Source organism: Akebia trifoliata, chromosome 4 (assembly GCF_017979445.1).
Source record: "Akebia trifoliata isolate Shusen 1 chromosome 4, ASM1797944v1, whole genome shotgun sequence".
Classification (NCBI taxonomy): domain Eukaryota; kingdom Viridiplantae; phylum Streptophyta; class Magnoliopsida; order Ranunculales; family Lardizabalaceae; genus Akebia; species Akebia trifoliata.
Window position 1 is genome coordinate 10,964,588 of NC_141378.1, and position 19,818 is coordinate 10,984,405.

The 19,818-nt window shown below is 33.8% G+C and overlaps 1 protein-coding gene and 1 long non-coding RNA gene across 2 annotated transcripts; both read right to left on the reverse strand.

Annotated features, from left to right (window-relative positions):
* Positions 1–1,450: 1,450 nt before the first annotated feature.
* LOC147403735 (NAD(P)-binding Rossmann-fold superfamily protein) lies at positions 1,451–7,404 on the reverse strand. Its single transcript, XM_086439448.1, has 4 exons — positions 6,759–7,404; positions 6,543–6,636; positions 2,039–2,150; positions 1,451–1,918 (listed from the first exon to the last, which is right to left on the reverse strand). The coding sequence occupies exons 1-4, from the start codon at positions 7,152–7,154 to the stop codon at positions 1,738–1,740; spliced, it is 783 nt and encodes a 260-aa protein (XP_086295574.1). The 5' UTR covers positions 7,155–7,404; the 3' UTR covers positions 1,451–1,737.
* Positions 7,405–18,063: 10,659 nt separating this feature from the next.
* LOC147403736 (uncharacterized) lies at positions 18,064–19,673 on the reverse strand. Its single transcript, XR_015177570.1, has 4 exons — positions 19,470–19,673; positions 19,295–19,369; positions 18,757–18,992; positions 18,064–18,392 (listed from the first exon to the last, which is right to left on the reverse strand). It is a non-coding gene; the product is annotated as an uncharacterized LOC147403736 (long non-coding RNA).
* Positions 19,674–19,818: the final 145 nt, after the last annotated feature.

A 19,818-nucleotide genomic window follows, 5' to 3' on the forward strand; every position in this document is an offset into this window, starting at 1 on the left:
AATTTGACAACACCATGTGGCAAAGTCAATGGATTACCTGATGTGACAAGTTCGAAAATCTTAGATCTGCGTTCTTTGGGATACACAGTTCCCTCAAGATACACTTTTTATGAGGAAGTGCAGCCGTGTATCTTGAGGAGCACAGATCTATGATTTTCGAACTTGTCATGTCAGGGTAATTGATTGAGTTTGCAACGTAGGGTAGTCAGATTATCACAATTCTTTTATTTTTGTATTCGTCCATTAGGCATCAAGCCATTAATTCATCTACTTAGTCCAATTACAATTGTTTAAGGTAAAAGATAAATTGAATTTGGACCCTAAACGTGTCAAAATTCAATAGTGGTTTGGTGGCCAGGCAAGATAGGATTCTACGTTGGCCAAATATGTGGTACCTAATGAATTCGTTGGCTCTACTCAAGTGTGAGGTAGTCAAGCTGAGCATCAGCCCAACCTAGGCATGGAGGGGCAAATTAGAGTAAAGTAATAAGAAGAGTTGTTAAGTAGTTTTTGAGTTCAAAGTGGAAAAGAATAATGTCATTTCGTAAAAGAATCACTTTCTATTATAAAAGAATTTTTCATTAAAAAGTCAAAGGATTTAGAAAAGGGTTAAAGTCCATGATAAGCTTGAATCCCCATAAATATAATAAAGAGGTGATGTGTAAAAAAACACTTAAAAAAGAAAAGGGTTGACCTATAAATTAAAAAAAGAGGTCATGAAAAAAAGGATTTTTTTAAAGATAGTTTAAGCAATTAATTACTATTTTTGCAGCTTCATAGTGTCATAAGGGGATTTTTTAGCAGGTATCGCAACTTGTTTGTGGAGGAAGAGAACCCATCATCAATGTGATTTGAGTTGTTGAATAAAAATCAGCTAAAACTCTTTTACAATAATAAATACCATTCATCTTTTACGATATTTTTTTTTACGAGTCATGCTGGGGTGACACAGGATTTACTGTGATTTTCACAATTTTGACGTGAACATGCATACATAATCGCAGATGACTTTTACTCGTATCGCAAGAAAATACATTTATGATTATGTGCACATCCCACGTCAAATTTGTGAGAATCATTGTAAATTCTTTTTGTCATTTCAATATTTTCCTTTACATTTTCCTCTTCATTTAGGGTGATATATGATCAATGAAGGATAAAATTACATCATTGCCACCTTATCTCCCAAAAATTCATCCCTCTTCTTAGAAATGATTTCTATACAAATATCTTGAAAAAGTTCGTATGCAACAAAGATGGAGACCACCATAATCCCATCTCTCTCCCTCTATTTCTACTTTTTTATTTTTATAATTATTTTAAAAAAGGTGTGTTTGTGAACTGAAAGTAGACACGAAGACCTCTTAATATCCATGCACTTTTCACACTCCCACCGTACATATCACACTCCTATGGAACCCACCTCCTCAAATAAAAACAAAACAGAATCTTCCAAAACCAAATCATTAACAATCATACGGTTGATAATCAAATACACCATCACATAATACTATTGTACCTCGCGATTTACAATTAAATAATTCACAAAATATAAAAACAGAGACAGAGAGACAAACGTACAACACAGTGTCATACGCTAAGAAAGCCATTAGTGCCCTCCTCAAGAGTCTATCTTCCCTTAGGATTCAAACAGTTCGTGGTCATAGGGATTCGTACGTATCCAACCTCAATATAATGTGTGTGTGTGTGTGTGTGAGAGAGAGAGAGAGAATCTGTTTAGAAAAATCTCTGGGGATTGGAGGAGCGAAGGTCGATTTCTTGGGTCCAAGCGGTTCTATCCTGCACGTGCAAGTACCAGTAGGTCTGAGCCAATGCGTCCGGGTCCATCGAACCGTCCTCTCGACTCTCTTGTTCCCCAACCGCCAATCTCTGCTGCGACATTGATGAAGATGACGATCTGTAACCATCAGCGCACGTTATCATCGCTCTACCATGGCTTACGTTAGCCTTTCTATGATAAGAAATAGTTCTAAAAGGAAAAAAAAAATTAATAACAAGAATGGTATTTTAACAAGACCTTGGTGTGCCGATTGCACCGTCAATGATAACGTGCGCCACATGGATACCAGACGCTTGGAACTCTCTTGCTAGGCATTGCGACAGAGCTCTCATGGCGAATTTTCCACAGCCTGCGCATTGTAGCATAGAGTATACCTCATTGGAAAGATTAAAATTATAAAAAAAATTTTTGAGAAATTATCCCTCATCAATGGTACTTATTAGAAATGCCTCCTTGCAATAAAGTAAATTAGAGTAACCTCCAACGACTCTTTCACTCTGATAGTAAATGACAAAATTTAGTAATTAATCCTTCAAATAATAGTTCCTCACTATTTTGGTGTAGACATTTTGATGTGTGAGACACACGAAATATTGATCCTTAGATAGTGAATAATTTGACTTGAGATATTTTCGATTTATACCATTGATCTCAAAAAAAAAAATTGTTTTTTTTTAGTTTAATGAGAATATCACTTATGAATTATCTGGATCTCAATCTTGATTTAAAAGTTTTGGATTGGATTGACTTTTGGTGAGAATTATAGTTAGAGTCGTGATGAATGCATGTGATTTTGGTATGCACTTGGTTATACAGTTGACCTGGCAAAGGCACATAATCATAGATCTATTTCATTGGGACACACAAGAAAAAGACGTGTGAGCCACATACCCAATCACGTACCAAAATTGCATGCATTCATCATTATTCTTATTCTTATTCTTATATCTATGATGAGGAGATCATCCTGACAAAAAATCAGCCTAATATAAAACTTTTAACTCCATCAAAAGCAATTTAGAGTTGTGAACCATCTATTTTTTTGTAAATCACTTTTGGTAGGACTAGAAATTTCAGATGGGACTATTTGTTATGAGGATGATCTCATCATCATCTCCATAAAAAATCAATCCAATTCAAAGCATTTAAGTCATATAAAACAAATTTTATCACCCAACATTGTCTTTTTTATGTATAGAACAAATATATATATATATATATATAGGGTCCCGTTCAGCACCCTAAGCTTTACCACACACTTTAACAAACGTGTTTTGTCTTACATGGGTTAGAAGTTTTGGAATGGGCTGATTTTTGGTGAGGATGATCTCTATGATGAGGAGATCATCCTCACCAAAAATCAGCTCATTCCAAAACTTCTAACCCCATCAAAAATGGTTTACAAAAAATGGACGGTCCACGATTTTTCAACGTGTAAACATGGGGCTAAACATTTCGGAATGGGCTGATTTTTGGGGAGGATGATCTTCTAATCATAGAGATCATTCTCACCAAAAATCAGCCCATTCCAAAACTTCTAACCCATGTAGGACAAAAAACATTTGTTAAAGTGTGTGGTAAAACTTAGGGTGCTGAACATTTCCCATATATGTTTTTTGTCAAAGTGTGTGGTAAAACTTAGAGTGCTGAACATTTCCCATATATATATATATGGGAAATGTTCAGCACCCTAAGTTTTACCACACACTTTAACAAATGTTTTTTGTCCTACATGGGTTAGAAGTTTTGGAATGGGCTGATTTTTGGTGAGGATGATCTCTATGATTAGAAGATCATCCTCCCCAAAAATCAGCCCATTCCGAAATGTTTAGCCCCATGTTTACACGTTGAAAAATCGTGGACCGTCCATGTTTTGGAAACCATTTTTGATGGGGTTAGAAGTTTGGAATGAGCTGATTTTTGGTGAGGATGATCTCCTCACCATAGAGATCATCCTCACCAAAAATCAGTCCATTCCAAAACTTCTAACCCATGTAAGGCAAAACACGTTTGTTAAAGTGTGTGGTAAAGCTTAGGGTGCTGAACGGGACCCTATATATATATATGGGAAATGTTCAGCACCCTAAGTTTTACCACACACTTTAACAAATGTTTTTTGTCCTACATGGGTTAGAAGTTTTGGAATGGGCTGATTTTTGATGAGGATGATCTCTATGGTATGGAGATCATCCTCACAAAAAATCAGCCCATTCCAAAACTTTTAACCCCATGTTACAAGTTGAAACATCGTGGACCGTCTAATTTTGTAAATCATTTGTGATGGGGTTAGAAGTTTTGGAATGAACTTGTAGACACCCAAATTTGACTGGGCCCTTGATGCAAAATGCCCCAAAAATCGTAAAAATTGAAATGGGCTCCGAAGCCTAAACCTACAATAATCCAATGACTTTCATCATTTATTTTTCAATAAATGGCCCAAGGCCTCTCATGTGGCCCATGGACCAAATCCCTTACCATCCTTCTAAACCCAACTCAACCCAAGTCCAAGCCTATTCAACCCAATCCAAACTAAACCCATCACCTAAGCCCATCTAAATTAACCCTACCCATCAAAATACCAAAGCCCAACCTACAACCTAAAATCCAACCATTCTTTAACCCAACACATTACCCAAGCCCAATTCTCTACCCAAGCCCAACATCACAACCAATCACCTAATATGACACATGTCATTACCCCCTTCCACCTCCCTCATCTAACCAACCAACTCCATTACTTCCCTCCAAAAATTAATTCAACCCATAACTCTACCCTAACCTATCCTATCCAGTCTCTCAAATCAAACACTTATAACCTATCACCCTCCCCTAATCTACTCCCATCATTTCCTACAAAACCCATCTCTACAACCTACACCTACACCCATCCTCTCAAATCAAACACTCATCCTTTCCCATCAACTCATCTCCACCCTTCATTTCCACCCACTTTGACACATGTCATCATCTCCCTCACCCTCCCAAAATATCATCAACCACCCTCTTAAATCCTCCATTCTCTTAAATCAAACACCACTTAATCACAACCACCAATTAATACCCCCCTTTAAACAATCTCATCCTCTCAACCACTCTCATCAATCCCCTCACCAAACACTCAACCTAAATGGGTTGGGTTGGATCCAACCCATTTGGGTTGTAAACAACCCATTTAACCCCCCTTCCCTAAATACCCTCCAACCTCCATCAATTTACACATACCCTTCTTTTAAATCCCACACCATTCTACCACTTCTCATTTTTCACCTAACTCTACCCCTCAAAATAACCCACAACCTCTATAAAAACCCCATCACTCTCAACTCTCAAGCACTAATGAAAAATCCCACATTCAACCCTCCAAAAGATAAAAAAAAAATCACTCTCTCAACCTTTCCCTCCTAACCCTCAACTACCTCTACTCTCTACTCATCTCAACTCTCAACCTTATCTCAAACAAGTCAAGCAAAGAAAAAGAAGTCAAGGAAGGTCAAAGGAAGTCAAGGAAGGGTCAAGGTGGGTTGACAAAAGGAACACCCCCTCAACTCCCCTTTTCTACTCTTCCTTTTCCCACACATTTGCACACACCACCATGGGTTAAATCACCAAAGGGCCCCTTCTATATAAGGGTGCCCTTAATGATTGAATCCAACATTGAAAGTCCCTCATATTTGAGGGCACATATCAATTTTCTTTCTTTTTCATTTTCGTTTTCTTTTATTTTCAAAAAACCGAATCCGAGGTTACCACCTATGGTGGATGGAGTAGGGTGCCTAACACCTTCCCTACTCCATAAATGGACCCCCTTACCTTCGAATCAAAGGTTGGACCATATACCTTATTTTACGAGAGTCTACAAAAAATGGCAAAATGACATGATTTTTCAAAAATACAAATCCGGGTGACCATTCACACCCATTTCCGAAAATGAATGGTGGCGACTCCAAAACACCCCAAAGTGGAGGGATGTTTTCGAAAACATTTAAAATCCTATGTCCACAGAACTGATTTTTGGTGAGGATGATCTCCTCACCATAGAGATCATCCTCACAAAAAATCAGCCTATTCCAAAACTTCTAACCGTTGGGCAAAATGTTGGGTGCCGAACAGGACTCTATATATATGGGCTAAATTTTTTGACAAAATCCTAAATAACATTTTAGACAAAGTATTTTATCTTATATGGGCTAAATTTTTTAGAATGAGCTGATATCTATGATGAAAAAATCATCATCACAAAAAATCAACAAATTCTCAAATTTCTATCCCCAATTTATAAGATGAAGAATCGTGAATCATCAAATTTTACGGTTAGTTTGTAATCACTTTTAATAGGGTTTGAAGTTTCAGAATTAACTAATTTTTTGTGAGAATGATCTATTGACTATAGAGATCATCTTCACAAAAAATCATTTCATTTCAAAACACTTTTAGTCATATAAGATAGAATTTTGTCTAGAATGTTGCTTAGGATTTTGTCAAAAGAAGACTATCCCTGTATATATATATATATATATTAGAGAGAGTTTTGAGACTTAAAAACTTTAACAATAAAACGGTTAATTTAGTTATTTTATGTTCAATACTTTAGTCAAAACTCAAAAAGTTTAGATGGGGACTTATTAATAATATAAAATATTATTGAGGAGCTAACTCAAAAATATAATAATAATAATAATAAATAAAAGCAGAAGCAAATATAGAGTTTAGACGTCAGATATATTAGACAAATAAAGCTCACTTAATTCAGTGTAACCAGCAATTCCATTGAGAGAAGCAGAGCAGCCTGTGAAAAGTATGGTCCCTCTCCCTCTCTCTCTCATTCCCGGGATAACCTTCATCCAAGCACAAAAATATTCCAAAATTTTTTAAATTAAAAAAAAAAAAAAAAAACCAGAAACAAACTATACAGAATTTATGAGAAGAAGAAGAAGAGGGGACATTTTGAAGATCAAACCTGTTGGGCACACTGAAAAGCACCGACAGTAGAAACAGCGAGAGATTTCTCGAAAGAATCGACACGAATCTCGGTGAAATTTGTTGGATTCCATGAAACTGGTTGAAGGGCGTTGTAGACAAGAACTTCGACGAACCCAAGAGAGAGAACACCTTCGAAGGCTTCTCGAACGCTTCGTGAGTCTGAACAATCGATGCGGATGGCGAACACCTGGGCTTTCTCTTCTCTCGCGATCTCGTCTGCGAATCTAGATAATCTTCCTAAGTCACGTGCGAGGATGGCGACTGTGTAGCCTTCGTGTGCGAACTTGCGAGCAATGGAGAGGCCAAGCTTTGGACCGATACCAACCACTGCAGCGATGCTTTTGGGTGTGGTGGAGCTCACCATGTTGCGCATCTTAGCTGGTCCAGCGCATGGAATGGGAGCGAACCCCTCCCTATTATTCTTTCTGTTTTTCTTCTTTTTTAGGTATTTTAGAGACCTTTTTTTTTTTTTTTTTGTTTCTTTTTTAGCTCTTGTGGTTGTGAGAGTGGCTTGTTATATAGATTTGTGGTATTTTCCAAGGAATCAGTTTTGTGTAGAATCCCTAGGAAATATAAGAGAACACCAGAATTTCCTTTTGATTTTGATTGAGGATGAAAGTGGCTTGTTATAAACGGATTATTATAATTTTCATAGGAACTTGTTCTAATGAGAATCCTTGGGAAATATAAGAGACCACCAGAATTTTCATGAAAGAATATGATTAGTGATTTTTAGCCACTAGATTTTGAGAAGTTCAATGTGTGGATGGGAATAATTCTTCCTTTGCAATCTCCTAATTGACACTTATAACGGGATCCGTTGATAAGATGCAACGTATTAAGATACATGAGATATGTTGATAATCTCATCACAAAAGAAAGATTGTGATGAAGAATAATACATTTAGTAACATCAATAAGATTTTATATGAGATAATTATAAAAACATGACCAACTTTTGATACAAATCCCATTCCGCTCACTATTAATTTTAATTTGTATTTTTTATTTATGAATTATAGATAATTAATTTCTTTATATTAGGATATTTTTTATATATTGGTTGATTGAAAAGTTTTTTTTTTTTTATTATCGGTAAGTCGAAATTATAAAAAGCCCCACCCTGATTTATTAAAAGAGGTTAATGTTGAAAGGAACAAGAAGAAAGATACTCACTGAGGATCTGTTACAATTCAATAAAATTCTTAGAGGAATAAAAATTACTAAAAATCTCAACATTAGTAGCTCGGTTAATTGAATAGTTATGAATATGTGCATTATTAGGTTTCATGTTGTTGTATATGTGAACACTCTTTTGAAGCTCACTTAGCAATTTAATCAAACACCTATTGAGTACTTAACCAAACATCTTATATGTTACACCTTCCAAGACTTTGTTTGATAATAGTAATGAAAGGTAATCCAACTAATAGTAACAAATGCAAAGAAGATAAACAACCACATAAACAAAAGAGTAAGAATACAATACCTACAACACAAGATTTTATGTGGTTCACCCAAAAGTTACATCTACGAAGGTATGAGTGTTGGAGTTCGATTTCACTATGAAGAAAACATAACAAATCGATATAAAGACTTTTTTTATCACTTAAATTCACCTTATTCTAGATTTCAATCTTTTTCAACCTCTCAACATATTCTCTCTTTGATTTCTTTCATTCTCTACTCTTTTATCTAAAAAAGACTTAGATTTGAAATTAAACTTCTTACAATAAAAGAACAAAATTCTTTTTAGAAGTACCATATAAGTGGGTCACTTACATAAGTTACAAGTCCGACCTAAATAACCTTGGATCGACCCAATAATACACACACTTAGATCAGGCCTAATTGATTTTTGAACCATACTTCAACACATGTAATGATCATCTAAGAATTTATCAATAAATTAGGTGGTCTACAGAAAATATCAAGATTTTACCATTTTTTAAATAAAAAAATAATCAACTAAAGAAAACATGACTAGCCTCAGATGCTCTCCATCAAACAAACGATTGAGATGCTAGGATTTCTTTAGAAAAATGTATCTCTAGAGTAAATTGTACCAATCCTTAGACGGATGGTACATATCTATGAGAAATCTGTATTTTTTTCGTTTTTTCTCAATCGTTTGTGCGGTGGTTAGTCTCAATCAACTAATGCAATTACTTAAGAAAGACGCGAATGCATAGTGTATCCACCCATTAATGTGCAATTTTCAATTATGATTTCATTTGAAAGTGTTAGCTGTTACTCTATTTTTGCTAATTGAATAGGACCATAGAAAAGCTAAAAAAAAATCTTTTGTTTCCCTTTTAAATTATGAAATTTTAAACTGTCCCTATAAAATGTATGCTATGTTTTGTCTCTGTGTGAATGATCACTTGACAAAATGTCATTATCTTTGATTTGTGATATAAGAACAATAAATATAATGTCGAGAAAGAAAATACAGTTTTATCCTTTAGTTTTTTTAAAATAACAAAAACTTTCCTTATATTTATCCTATGCTCTCTCTCTCTCTTGCCTTCTATCTATATGTTGTATTCTCAACAAACCAATTACATTCAACATATATTTTTGAAGTTCAATTATTTTTTAGTCATTTTAGGATTTTGTTTCTTAAATGTGACACTTCATAAATTTTTTATATGAAAGTAAAATTTTCTATCTCAACAAATTGGAAATAAAATGAGTAGGATTTTATCCAAAATTCGAGTGATCTGAATATGAATATAGTAGGTTTGGTTTCTTGAAACACATGTTTTAAAAAAAAAAAAAAAAGGTTGAATATGGGTTGATGTCCCTGGACCTTAGTCAGATCCGGATCAGATATAGATCCATCCTTATATCCACCTAAATCCGAATGATATATTGCTTTGAAAATTATATTCTTATTTTTTTTCAAAATGTCTTTCTCCTACTACTTTGATATAACATGAATTCTTATATACATATATGGTGGCATTCTTTTGACAAAATCCTAGACAACATTCTAGACAAAGCGTTTTGTCTTATATGGGCAAATTTTTTTGGAATGGACTGATTTTTTGTGAAGATGATTTCTATGATGAGAAAATTATTATTACAAAAAATCAGCAAGTTCTGAAATTTCTAATCCTAGTTTATAAGATGAAGAATCGTGAATCGTCAATTTTTACCGTTAGTTTGTAACCACTTTTCAAGAGGTTAGAAGTTTTCGAATTGATTGATTTTTGTAAGGATGATCTACCAACTATAGAGATCATCCTCACAAAAAATCATTCCATTTCGAAACTTTTTAGCCATATAAGACAAAACTTTGTCTACAATGTTGGCTAGGATTTTGCCTGTTGATCCCTTCCCATATATATATATATATATATATATATATATAAAGAATCAAATAGTAAAATATAATAGTATAGCAATTAGAAAAGAAATATCAAAAAAATGTTGAATGAATCAAAATTATCCAACCGACCAGAATCAAATAATTCATTCAGGTTGGGTAGGAAACAAATACGAGTTTAGTGAAAGCAAAATGCTTTGAATATGGTTTAGCTAATAGGATCCGAGTCGAACTCGAATGCAATTCCAGATAAATTTTTTGAATATGGATATGAATATACTCAGATCTGGCCGAGACCTAACCCATTTTAAGCCCTACTGACAAGTAATCGGATGTTTGAAGTTTTTGCAAAAAGACATATCTGTAATTTAAAATCTTCAAGAGATGATAGTCCTATGTACAATTTAATTTTACAATCTTTGGTACAAAACAATAATTTAAAATGGTTTTGAAACTGGTTATTATAGTTTGTTCTTGAAATTAAGCTTCTTAGTTAATTTGTTCATCAATAACAATGACACATAAAACAATTCTAAATAGATTTGTTTCATCTTAAGCATATTCTTAAAAATATCAATTACTAAGATGATATTTTTGTAAATTGTGCATTCGAAATTATTTGGTCATTTAGTAAAATGTAAGGCTATTGTAATTAGTTCAATGTCAGCCAAAGACAATGAATTTTTGTGAAGCCTAAACTTGCATATTACGTAAGCCTAATCCAGTAGGGTTGTCAATGGATCAAATCCGAATTGGATCGGCTCAATTTGGGATCACTCCGATAAGGATTGAGTAAAATCTAAAACTAATCCAATAAGATTTAGATTATGTGTATTCGATGGAATCGAGAAGAGTAGTGTTAAGGTGACACGGGATTTACTGTGATTTTCACAATTCTAACATGGAGATATATACATAATCATAAATGATTTTTACTCGTATCATGAGGAAATACATTTATAATTAAGTGCACATTCCACGTCAAATTTGTGAGAATTGCAATAAATACCCTAGGTCATTCCAACATTTTTCAATTGAGAATGAGAGTGTCAGATAGTCGTGAGGGAAAAAAACATAAAAAATGATTTTGAAAATACAGAGAGGAACGCCAACAAAAAATTTATTATAAAAATGAGTGGCTATACGTTGAGGTAAATAAAATAGTCCGTCACTACAATACGTCATTATGACTCATAAATGTTGAGGATAATGTTACAAAACCCTAAATTTCCTAACGTGTCAAAAAAAAAGCAAAAAAAATGTTTAAAAATAAAATCCATCAAACTAACATTATATCTAGTTTTCGTCTAAATAAACCTTAGCCACAAAACAATAGTTAGGAGATTCACAAATGCTTTTGAGATTGTTTCATTAGGGCCACCCTCTACTTTTTGAGTTCTGTGCTCCGATGTTGATGTTGGTGACTGTGCATAAAGAGCATTAGAATTACGAATAGGGACAACTCTTTTTTCTAAATGAGGATTGAGGCTCTTCTAAAAACGAATGGCTAGGAAGATAGGATATCCCTAGGGATAATAAATTTGAATCATTAATTTCATTCCTTCGTTTCACACTTTGTTGTCGTAACTCGATGAAAAGTATTTATGACTCTACTACTGTAAAGTGAAACGAAGTGAATTTTAAAGTTACTCCAGTATTTTTCTTAGTCTATGTATTAGGAAATAAATACATTGGACTCTGTGGATGACTTGATTAGGAGTCCAAGATGTTTTAAACACTAATTAAAGTGTGTCAGGTAAACACTTAATCTACTTTATAGGAACAAGACACTTTATTAGATCTCGAGTTCATTTTAAAAACACATCTAATCACAAGTGAGGTCCACAATTCTGATTGGTCTTAAATCACAAGTTGAACCACATGTAAAGCAATCCAATTCACATAATTTAACATTAATGCAATCATTTTTTTGGAAAAATGCTTTACTACCTACGTTCGACACTAGGTCCAATACAGAGTTGACCTGGTAGTGCATAGAAAATCGATAATTTTTTAATCTGTATCTTGAAGAAATAAATCTATGATTATCTATGCATTGCCAAATTAACTTAGTGTTGGAACGTAAGCAGTGTAACACGACTCTTTTTTTTTATTTATTTTAAGTCATGATGAATGCTCACAGTAAATCATACGTGGTCTGTACGTTATTGGCATGGCAAAGGCACTGAATCATAGATCTTTTTCTTTGATATACATGCGAAAAAGGTTAACGATTCTATCCCTTTGTCATTTCAAGTGCGTGTAGACGACGTATGATTTATAAAATGAATTCATCATTAGTCTTTTTTTTCTTTTTTTTCGTTTCTCTTTCTCTTGAATTTTTTTTTTTTTTTTCTTTCTTTGAATCATGATGAATTGATGCTTTTTCTTTACGCTTTCCGACTTGGCAATTTACAAAATTATAAGTCTTTGTTCTTGTGCGTATCGAAACAAAGAATCTACGATTATGTGGAAGGAACATACAAAGAGTGTCCCATTATCACGGCTCTTTCGCTTTTTTTTTTTTTAAGTTAGTTGGCAACAAGTCAATGATGTCGGCTTTATGTCTGAATACTTAAAGATTTCCTTGTATCAACCCGAATCGGATGTATTTCATCTCGGACCATGGAATCATCCAGTTGAATCAATTCAAAAAATCATCTAGCCCACTTGATAAATCGATAGAGTCAGCTCGATTATTTTTGTAAACTATTGCTTCAATTCACTCTCATAGTTAATTAAAGCGTCAATGGATTAGATTAGACTTAGAATATGATCAAATTTTGATACAATAACTTTTCTCTAGATCAATACGGCTTGTAATAAGGATCGAGTTCGTAAACAATTTGATTGGTTCTGGATCATCCATGTTCCAATCCGATAGGCCCATCTTATAAAATCGTGAGAAAGTATTATATTCTAATTTTTTGTGAGAAAATATTACTCTTGTTGAAGATTGAATGACCAAAGGAATAACATCCATATGGATCCCTCAAAGAGTTGAATGGAGGCAAGAAGCCTTGGGAATGGGTAGAGATTCAAGACCTTTTTGTTGTAAATATTGAAGACTATGTTCTGGAAATACCAAAAACCAAAAACTAGAGCAAGTTGAAGGGTTTGTGGGTTTGAATCTTGTTTTTCTACCTCTGGATTGGATTCTTGGGGGGCTTCAGAAGCAGCTTTGGGGTTTTGGGGTGTGGGTTTTAAGTAAAAAACAAATGGGTATTTGTGGATTTTGTTGAAAATGGTGGTTTTGGTAGTGGTTTCAATGATCTGAGATGTGGGTTTTGGAGAGAATCCAAATGGGTGGACATGGATTTGATTGAAATGGTGGGTTTTGATTTTTGTTGTTTCAGAGATTTGAGAGATGGGTGGGTTTGTTGAACGAAGGAGATGGGGATGGGGATGTTGTGGGTAATCTGTGGTGAGATTCGGAGAAAGTGACGGTAGAATTCAAAGTAAGTATCGTGTGTATGAGAGAAAGAGATTCTGCAACTTGTCGGCCGCAATTGTTGATTTTTTTTCGAAAAATTTACCGGCTGAAATTGTTGATTATTATTATTTTTTATTTAAAAATTTTAAATAAAAGAAATTTTCGACCTGAATTTTTTAATTTTATAATAAACGATCGAAATTTTTAATTTTTTAATTTAAAAAAAAAATCGATTATGAAAAGATCGATTTTAATTTCTTATGATAAATTCCATAAAATTATTATATTTTTTGAAAATAAATTTTTTAATTAATCTTTTTTAATAATTTCTCCTTAATATTTTGAGCATGAAAAAAATAAAATTTTTAATTGATCTATTTTCATTGATGAAAAATATATAGTTTTTGATCTTCAATTCGGTTGATAAAGTCAATAGAATATCAAAGTGATTTTTTTTATTTTTTTAAAGTTTTTATCATGTACATGTTCCTCTGCTTATTCCTCAAAAAAAAAAATTTCCCCAAAATCCATGCTAGTATCGTTTCTAAAAATGACAACTCGTATCTATTTCAAAGCTTTATATATATATATTTCTACATAATGACCATGTGTTTGTATGATGTCCTTGTCTGTTTATTCGCCATTCCGTGTGTTAACAGGAATGTAGGCGAGTTGTTGTTTTGCACTCTGAAAATTGGATAATGCATTCCTAGGATGATCTAATTGTCAATACCCCATCAACATATTATGATATGTAGAGCTCGGGGCTCACTTCCTGAACCATGCCGCGACGGGTTTAGGTTTCTTTGGGAGCTTCCTTATCACCACCATCATATATATTGGGTTAACCTGACCGTGATCATGGATCCGTAGTTGGATAAAGATGGTTGGACCTTGTTGTTAGAGTGTCATGACCCATAACCAGATCCGCAAATTGCAATAATACTTAATCGAGAGGGATTTACACTATAAAATTTGTGTTGAGTAAATACATGTGAATCGGGGGCACCATCATCATTTTAACGCACGTGCGCGGGCGCACACACACAAATCCTCTTCCATTGAAGATAGCTGAACCCACGACCTCAAAGTTGCTTTCAATCAAACCTGAGCTATGGGTCTAAACCCTAAATTACATATCTTGTAAGTATATTCGATTATGATTCAATTTGAAGGGTAAAATGAGATTGAACTATGTATCTTAAAAGGGCCGGCTAAAAATAGTAAAAAAGAATGAATGATCCGATTTAGCATGCCTTAGGTGTCTAATGGGATAATTTATAAAACTGATGATTATGAGCCATCTTCAAAGTCTTGATCAATATTGGTTTAATCTTTGTCGTGGAGATTCGAATCATAGACCATTTAAATTTACACAAATAAAATTCATTATAATTGGTGATGAAAAGATGTTGCCAATCCCCTGGCTAAAGATGTTCCCAAAAATCCTACCATTGAAAAATATTTCAAGGATACGTTTATTTCTTTTTCTTGGATTTTTTGTTTTCTTTGTTTTTATGTTTTTTTAAAAAATTCAGAACAGTCGAATGGGGGCTTGGTTTTTTTGCACACCAGTATGATGCTCCCAAAAAATCCTACTATTGAAAAAATTCAAGGATAAGTATATCCTTAAACAAGAAACCATAAGATTACCCTTTTTTTTCCGAATGATTGTCTAGTGTGGACTCTCTACCTACTTTTCAAACTAGATTTCTAAATTATCTCTTTGTTAAGAGATTAAGCTTTCCTTTTTCATCTACATTTAGCTATTTCATTTACTAAAAGATAAATGTAAAAAAAAAAAAAACTTGAAGCAAAGCAAGAAGATTAGATTAAAAAGAGTAACTATACACCTATAACAAGGGGGCTTAGGATGTTTGTTTGCATTGATTTACATAAGGGAAAATATAAAAGTGAAAATCAATTGAAGATTTAGATTATTGAGTCAATTTAGGCTGCACATCAACCTTGAGTCGATCAAATATTCACTTCAATGCAATCTCTTTTAATTGATTAATACAATCCATTGGGAGGGTACTCCTCTCTTCCATTCTTGGACATGAGTTGAGTTGAATGGAATGAGCTTGTCTCCTCCACTTGATGGATCTAATCCATCTCCCAAACCACCACTTATTGCTCACTAGGAACAATTAATCATCCATACACAAGTGAAGAAGTTGATAAAAATCTAAAACAAAGGGAAAAAAAAGTCGGAGGTGTATTAAGTTATTAGTTGTCATTTTCCCTACATTTTAGTGATATGAGAATAACATAAAGAACGCAAGACTTTTGAATACTATTTGTCAAGTTGCATAGCCCTATTATGGGGAGCTTTGTGGCTGAGTTTGGGTTAGGGGCTAGTGGGATAGTGAGGGTTGGGAGTCTTAAATGACTTCACATGCCTGGTTTCCTCACCCCTTATGCAACTTCAATGACCATAATGTTGGTGGTGGTGGTGGTGGCAAAAGCAGTGGTAATGATGATAGTGGTAGTCATAGATACAAGTGTAGATGATTGGCCATCACTCTCACACGGTCTTCTTAGTGCGCGGCATATCGTAATCGAGATCCTTATCTTCTAGAAAAAAAATGATTGGAGCATAAATAACAATCCTTCTCTTAGGTTTCTATAAGATGGAAACAACCATTATCAATCATCGACAAAAAGTTAGAATAATCTCAATAGGGTAGTTGAGATTTGTACCATTTAAAGCCAGTGATCATTCTTGACCTAATTAGGTTGCTTGGTCCACCCACGAAATGTTTTAAATTCACAAATTAATAGTTTGTAAATTTTTATAAACCACATGGGATTTTTGAGCTCCTGATGGAATCTTTTTCCAAAACTTTCTTCAAATCGGTTTCTAACAATCTCAACAGAGTTCTAATGCTGTTTGTAGCCAAATTTTGGTAAGGTTCGCAAAGAACATTTGCCAGATAATAGATTTTGTATTTTCATACTGGGTGGGTTATGAAAATCAATCCATTAAATTTATTGGGCAAATTTTGGTTAAGCAGATTTCTTAGATAGGCCCCACCAAATGAATGTTTGGGCTCACATGGATATGTGCCATCATTGAGAAGTTTAACCTCTTTCATTTAAGAGAGTGCAACAGAACAAAAATGTCAGCCTTATGATAATTGTGGACCACCTTGTACTCCCAAGTCAAGGTTTTTATCCTCATGAGTAATGAGGAATATTTATTAGAATCACACTTGGGTGCACATTTTTTCTCCCTAATCAAGCAAATGGGATTAAGACATAAAAAATGCACAAAGATTTTGGGGGCATTACTCCTACTTTAGATGGTTTATGTCTAAAATTTGGGAGACCCTACTTATTTCCCTAATTCACCCTTGTAACTTAATTCATGAGGGAGAGTTGCTTTCTGACTTGAACAAGATATTTTCATTGGTTGTTAATAGACGCAAAGCCAGACCATCAGCTAATCTATTAATTATCTTGAAAATGTGATATTTGGACCAATTGAGAAGATTTAGTTTGTCCAAAGCAACCTTCATTCAATGCTCAGTCTTTGAGGGGTAGCTTACCAATTGCGTGTATAACTATGGATTAGATATCAGTTCACTATCCAAGGGTTAATGAATAAGATATTGCTATTATGGAAAGACAAACATGATTAAATATCCAAAATCAGGGAATTGACTCTAGCAATTTAATCGATTTAGGTTAGTTCAAAATTTAGATACATTAACGCAATATGAGATTGCACTGTTAAATGATAAATAGCCTTCTCCCAAAACTCAAAGATAGACACTCTAAGATCCTCTAAGAATTAGATAACAAATGTTGTTAATCTCTCTTTCTTAAATTTTAGGGAGAAGTAAAGTCCACTGTGGACTTGTATGTAATGTACAAAGGATGCATGTATGGTTGTTGAATTTCATTTTTGTTTCCTTGTTATTCTTTGTTTCTTTCCTTCTCCCGATCATGCGAGATAGTAGAATAATTTGATATATTATATTATTAGGGTAATGATCCACCAACTTACTTGGGAGAATTTTTCCTGGAAGTAGAATTACTATTGAAACTGCACGAAACCTTCACAAGGGTTTATGTACAAATAATGGGCAAAACTTTATGGATTGTATCTAAAGACATGGAAAGAGCACTACAAAATTTTAGGTTTTTAGCGGGGGTCAAAAACCGTCGCAAATATCAAAAAACCGCCGCTATTATTAATAGTGATGGCCCTGTGTAACGCCACTATAGGCGGCGTCGCTAAAGACCATATTAAGCCCTATAGTGACGGTCAAAAACCGACGCTAATTAATTGTATTACCGTCGCTATAAATGTAATGATATCTATAGTGACGGTTAAAAACCGCTGCTAATTAATTGTATCACCGTCGCTATAAATGTAAACCATAGTTATAAATACGATTTGAATACCTATAATAGCGGTAATGACCGTCGCTAATAAGATTTTTTTATTTTAAAATTATTTGTAATTAAATACTTATTTTTATACAATCTATTAATTAAACACAATTACTTAACAATCTTTCGATACAATGCACTTATAATCAACTAGAACTAATTAACTTTAGAAATTCTCATAAAATTACAAAGGAGTACATAGTAACTAACTTTTGATACATCTCAAGTCTCAACCAAACAAAACAACCAACTCATTACAACTCCTCTATAAAAAAACAAAAAAAAACCTCTCCTCTCTGTAGACTCTTGGATAACAACATCAATTTTAACTTACAACATAAAACCTAGTAAAAGCATAAAAGAAGATGTGAATAAGAACACAAGTTCCTTTATCAGGACCTTCAAATGGTTCTCAGGTGCCATTTAAATCGTTGTGCTTTAAATTCCTGTCATCACATTTTCAAACTATCAGCTTCCAAACATTTATCTATATATTATGAGAATACATATTGTTCATTTAAGTAGATTTGCAATTTCTTCTTCTTTTTTCTTGTATGGTAATTATAGGAACCAAGTTCGGATTCGATAGTTATGCAATGGGGTTCAGTTCAGTTTAATTTGGACAAATCAAGAAAAAAATTCGCAAAAATTTTGGGGATTGTACAAAGCCTCATATGATCTTTGGCACATGTTCCAACTTGTGCCAAAGATCATGGAAAATCTAGCCCATAACATGTAATGACATATGCATTGCACTTAGATTCATTTGTGAACTATTTCACATTATTTTGAGAGTCGGCAGATACTCACATTGTTTATAATTGAGGGGAACTGAACAAGTGATGCGGTACTTCTCCTCGAAGTTTAGTGTTTTCCATGGCCCTGCATGATAAGATTTGTAACTTCAGGAAAACAGATTGAAACCTTCTTTTTTGTAAAAGATCTTGTGAGATGTAAAGGGAGAGAGATACAATGTGGTCAAGGACTCTACGGTTGAAAACAATGGGGGAACATCTAATGTATCAAAACTAGTATTGCTCATGTCCCTGCAAGGCACAAATTATGTTCAGTTGGTGATGAAGAACAACATTACTTAGATGATATTAGATAAAAACTTATGATAATACAATTCTCTCTCAGAAATAGAATTTGGGTTAGGACAGAATCTTTTTTTCTTCCACTCTTGTAATATATTTATCTCGATATAATTTGTAAAGTTTTTCATACTTGCATGTAGTTGAGGAGGTACATGCCTGTTAGATTAGGTATGGTAACGAAAAACAGTAACACATCCAATCACGTTAAAAACAAACAAATGGATCTGGCAAGCCATTTCAAAGTAACTTACACATGTATGAGAGCCATGTTTGAGCTGAAAAGTTTAGGTGGGATGGGACTAGAGAGTAGATTCTTTCCGAAATGACTGTCAAGAATGAACCAAAAATGGAAATCAGTTAATTATCATCAACAAAAAACTAATAAGAGAAATATATTATTTCGAACAGAGAAGGCTTAATGCATACAAGTTTTTCGTGTTGCGTAACAAATCCAGACCAGGAATATTCCCATGAGAGACGGGAATGGTTCCAATAAGCTTGTTGTCTGCCAGATCCAACCAAAAAAGAGTAGATAGTTTACCTATTGAAGGAGGTATATTTCCACTAAAGCTATTAGAATTTAGAGATCTGCATGGAATCGCAATATGTAGGTAGGTTAAGAACAATATACCAAGATTCTAAAATGAAACGAAAACTAATTAGAAATATTATAGGATTTGAAGTAAACATCACAATTTTCTCACAAGTTTGACAGTTTCTTTAAACTCCCAATTGTTTGTGGAATAGGACACGTAAGATTGTTATAAGATGGATC

Coding starts and splice junctions, on each gene's coding strand:
- LOC147403735 (XM_086439448.1), bottom strand. CDS start 7,154: ATGCGCAACATGGTGAGCTCCACCACACCCAAAAGCATCGCTGCAGTG. Junction 6,637..6,758: donor CTTTTCAGTGTGCCCAACAG/GTTTGATCTTCA, acceptor GCTTGGATGAAG/GTTATCCCGGGAATGAGAGA. Junction 2,151..6,542: donor TGCTGGTTACACTGAATTAA/GTGAGCTTTATT, acceptor TACAATGCGCAG/GCTGTGGAAAATTCGCCATG.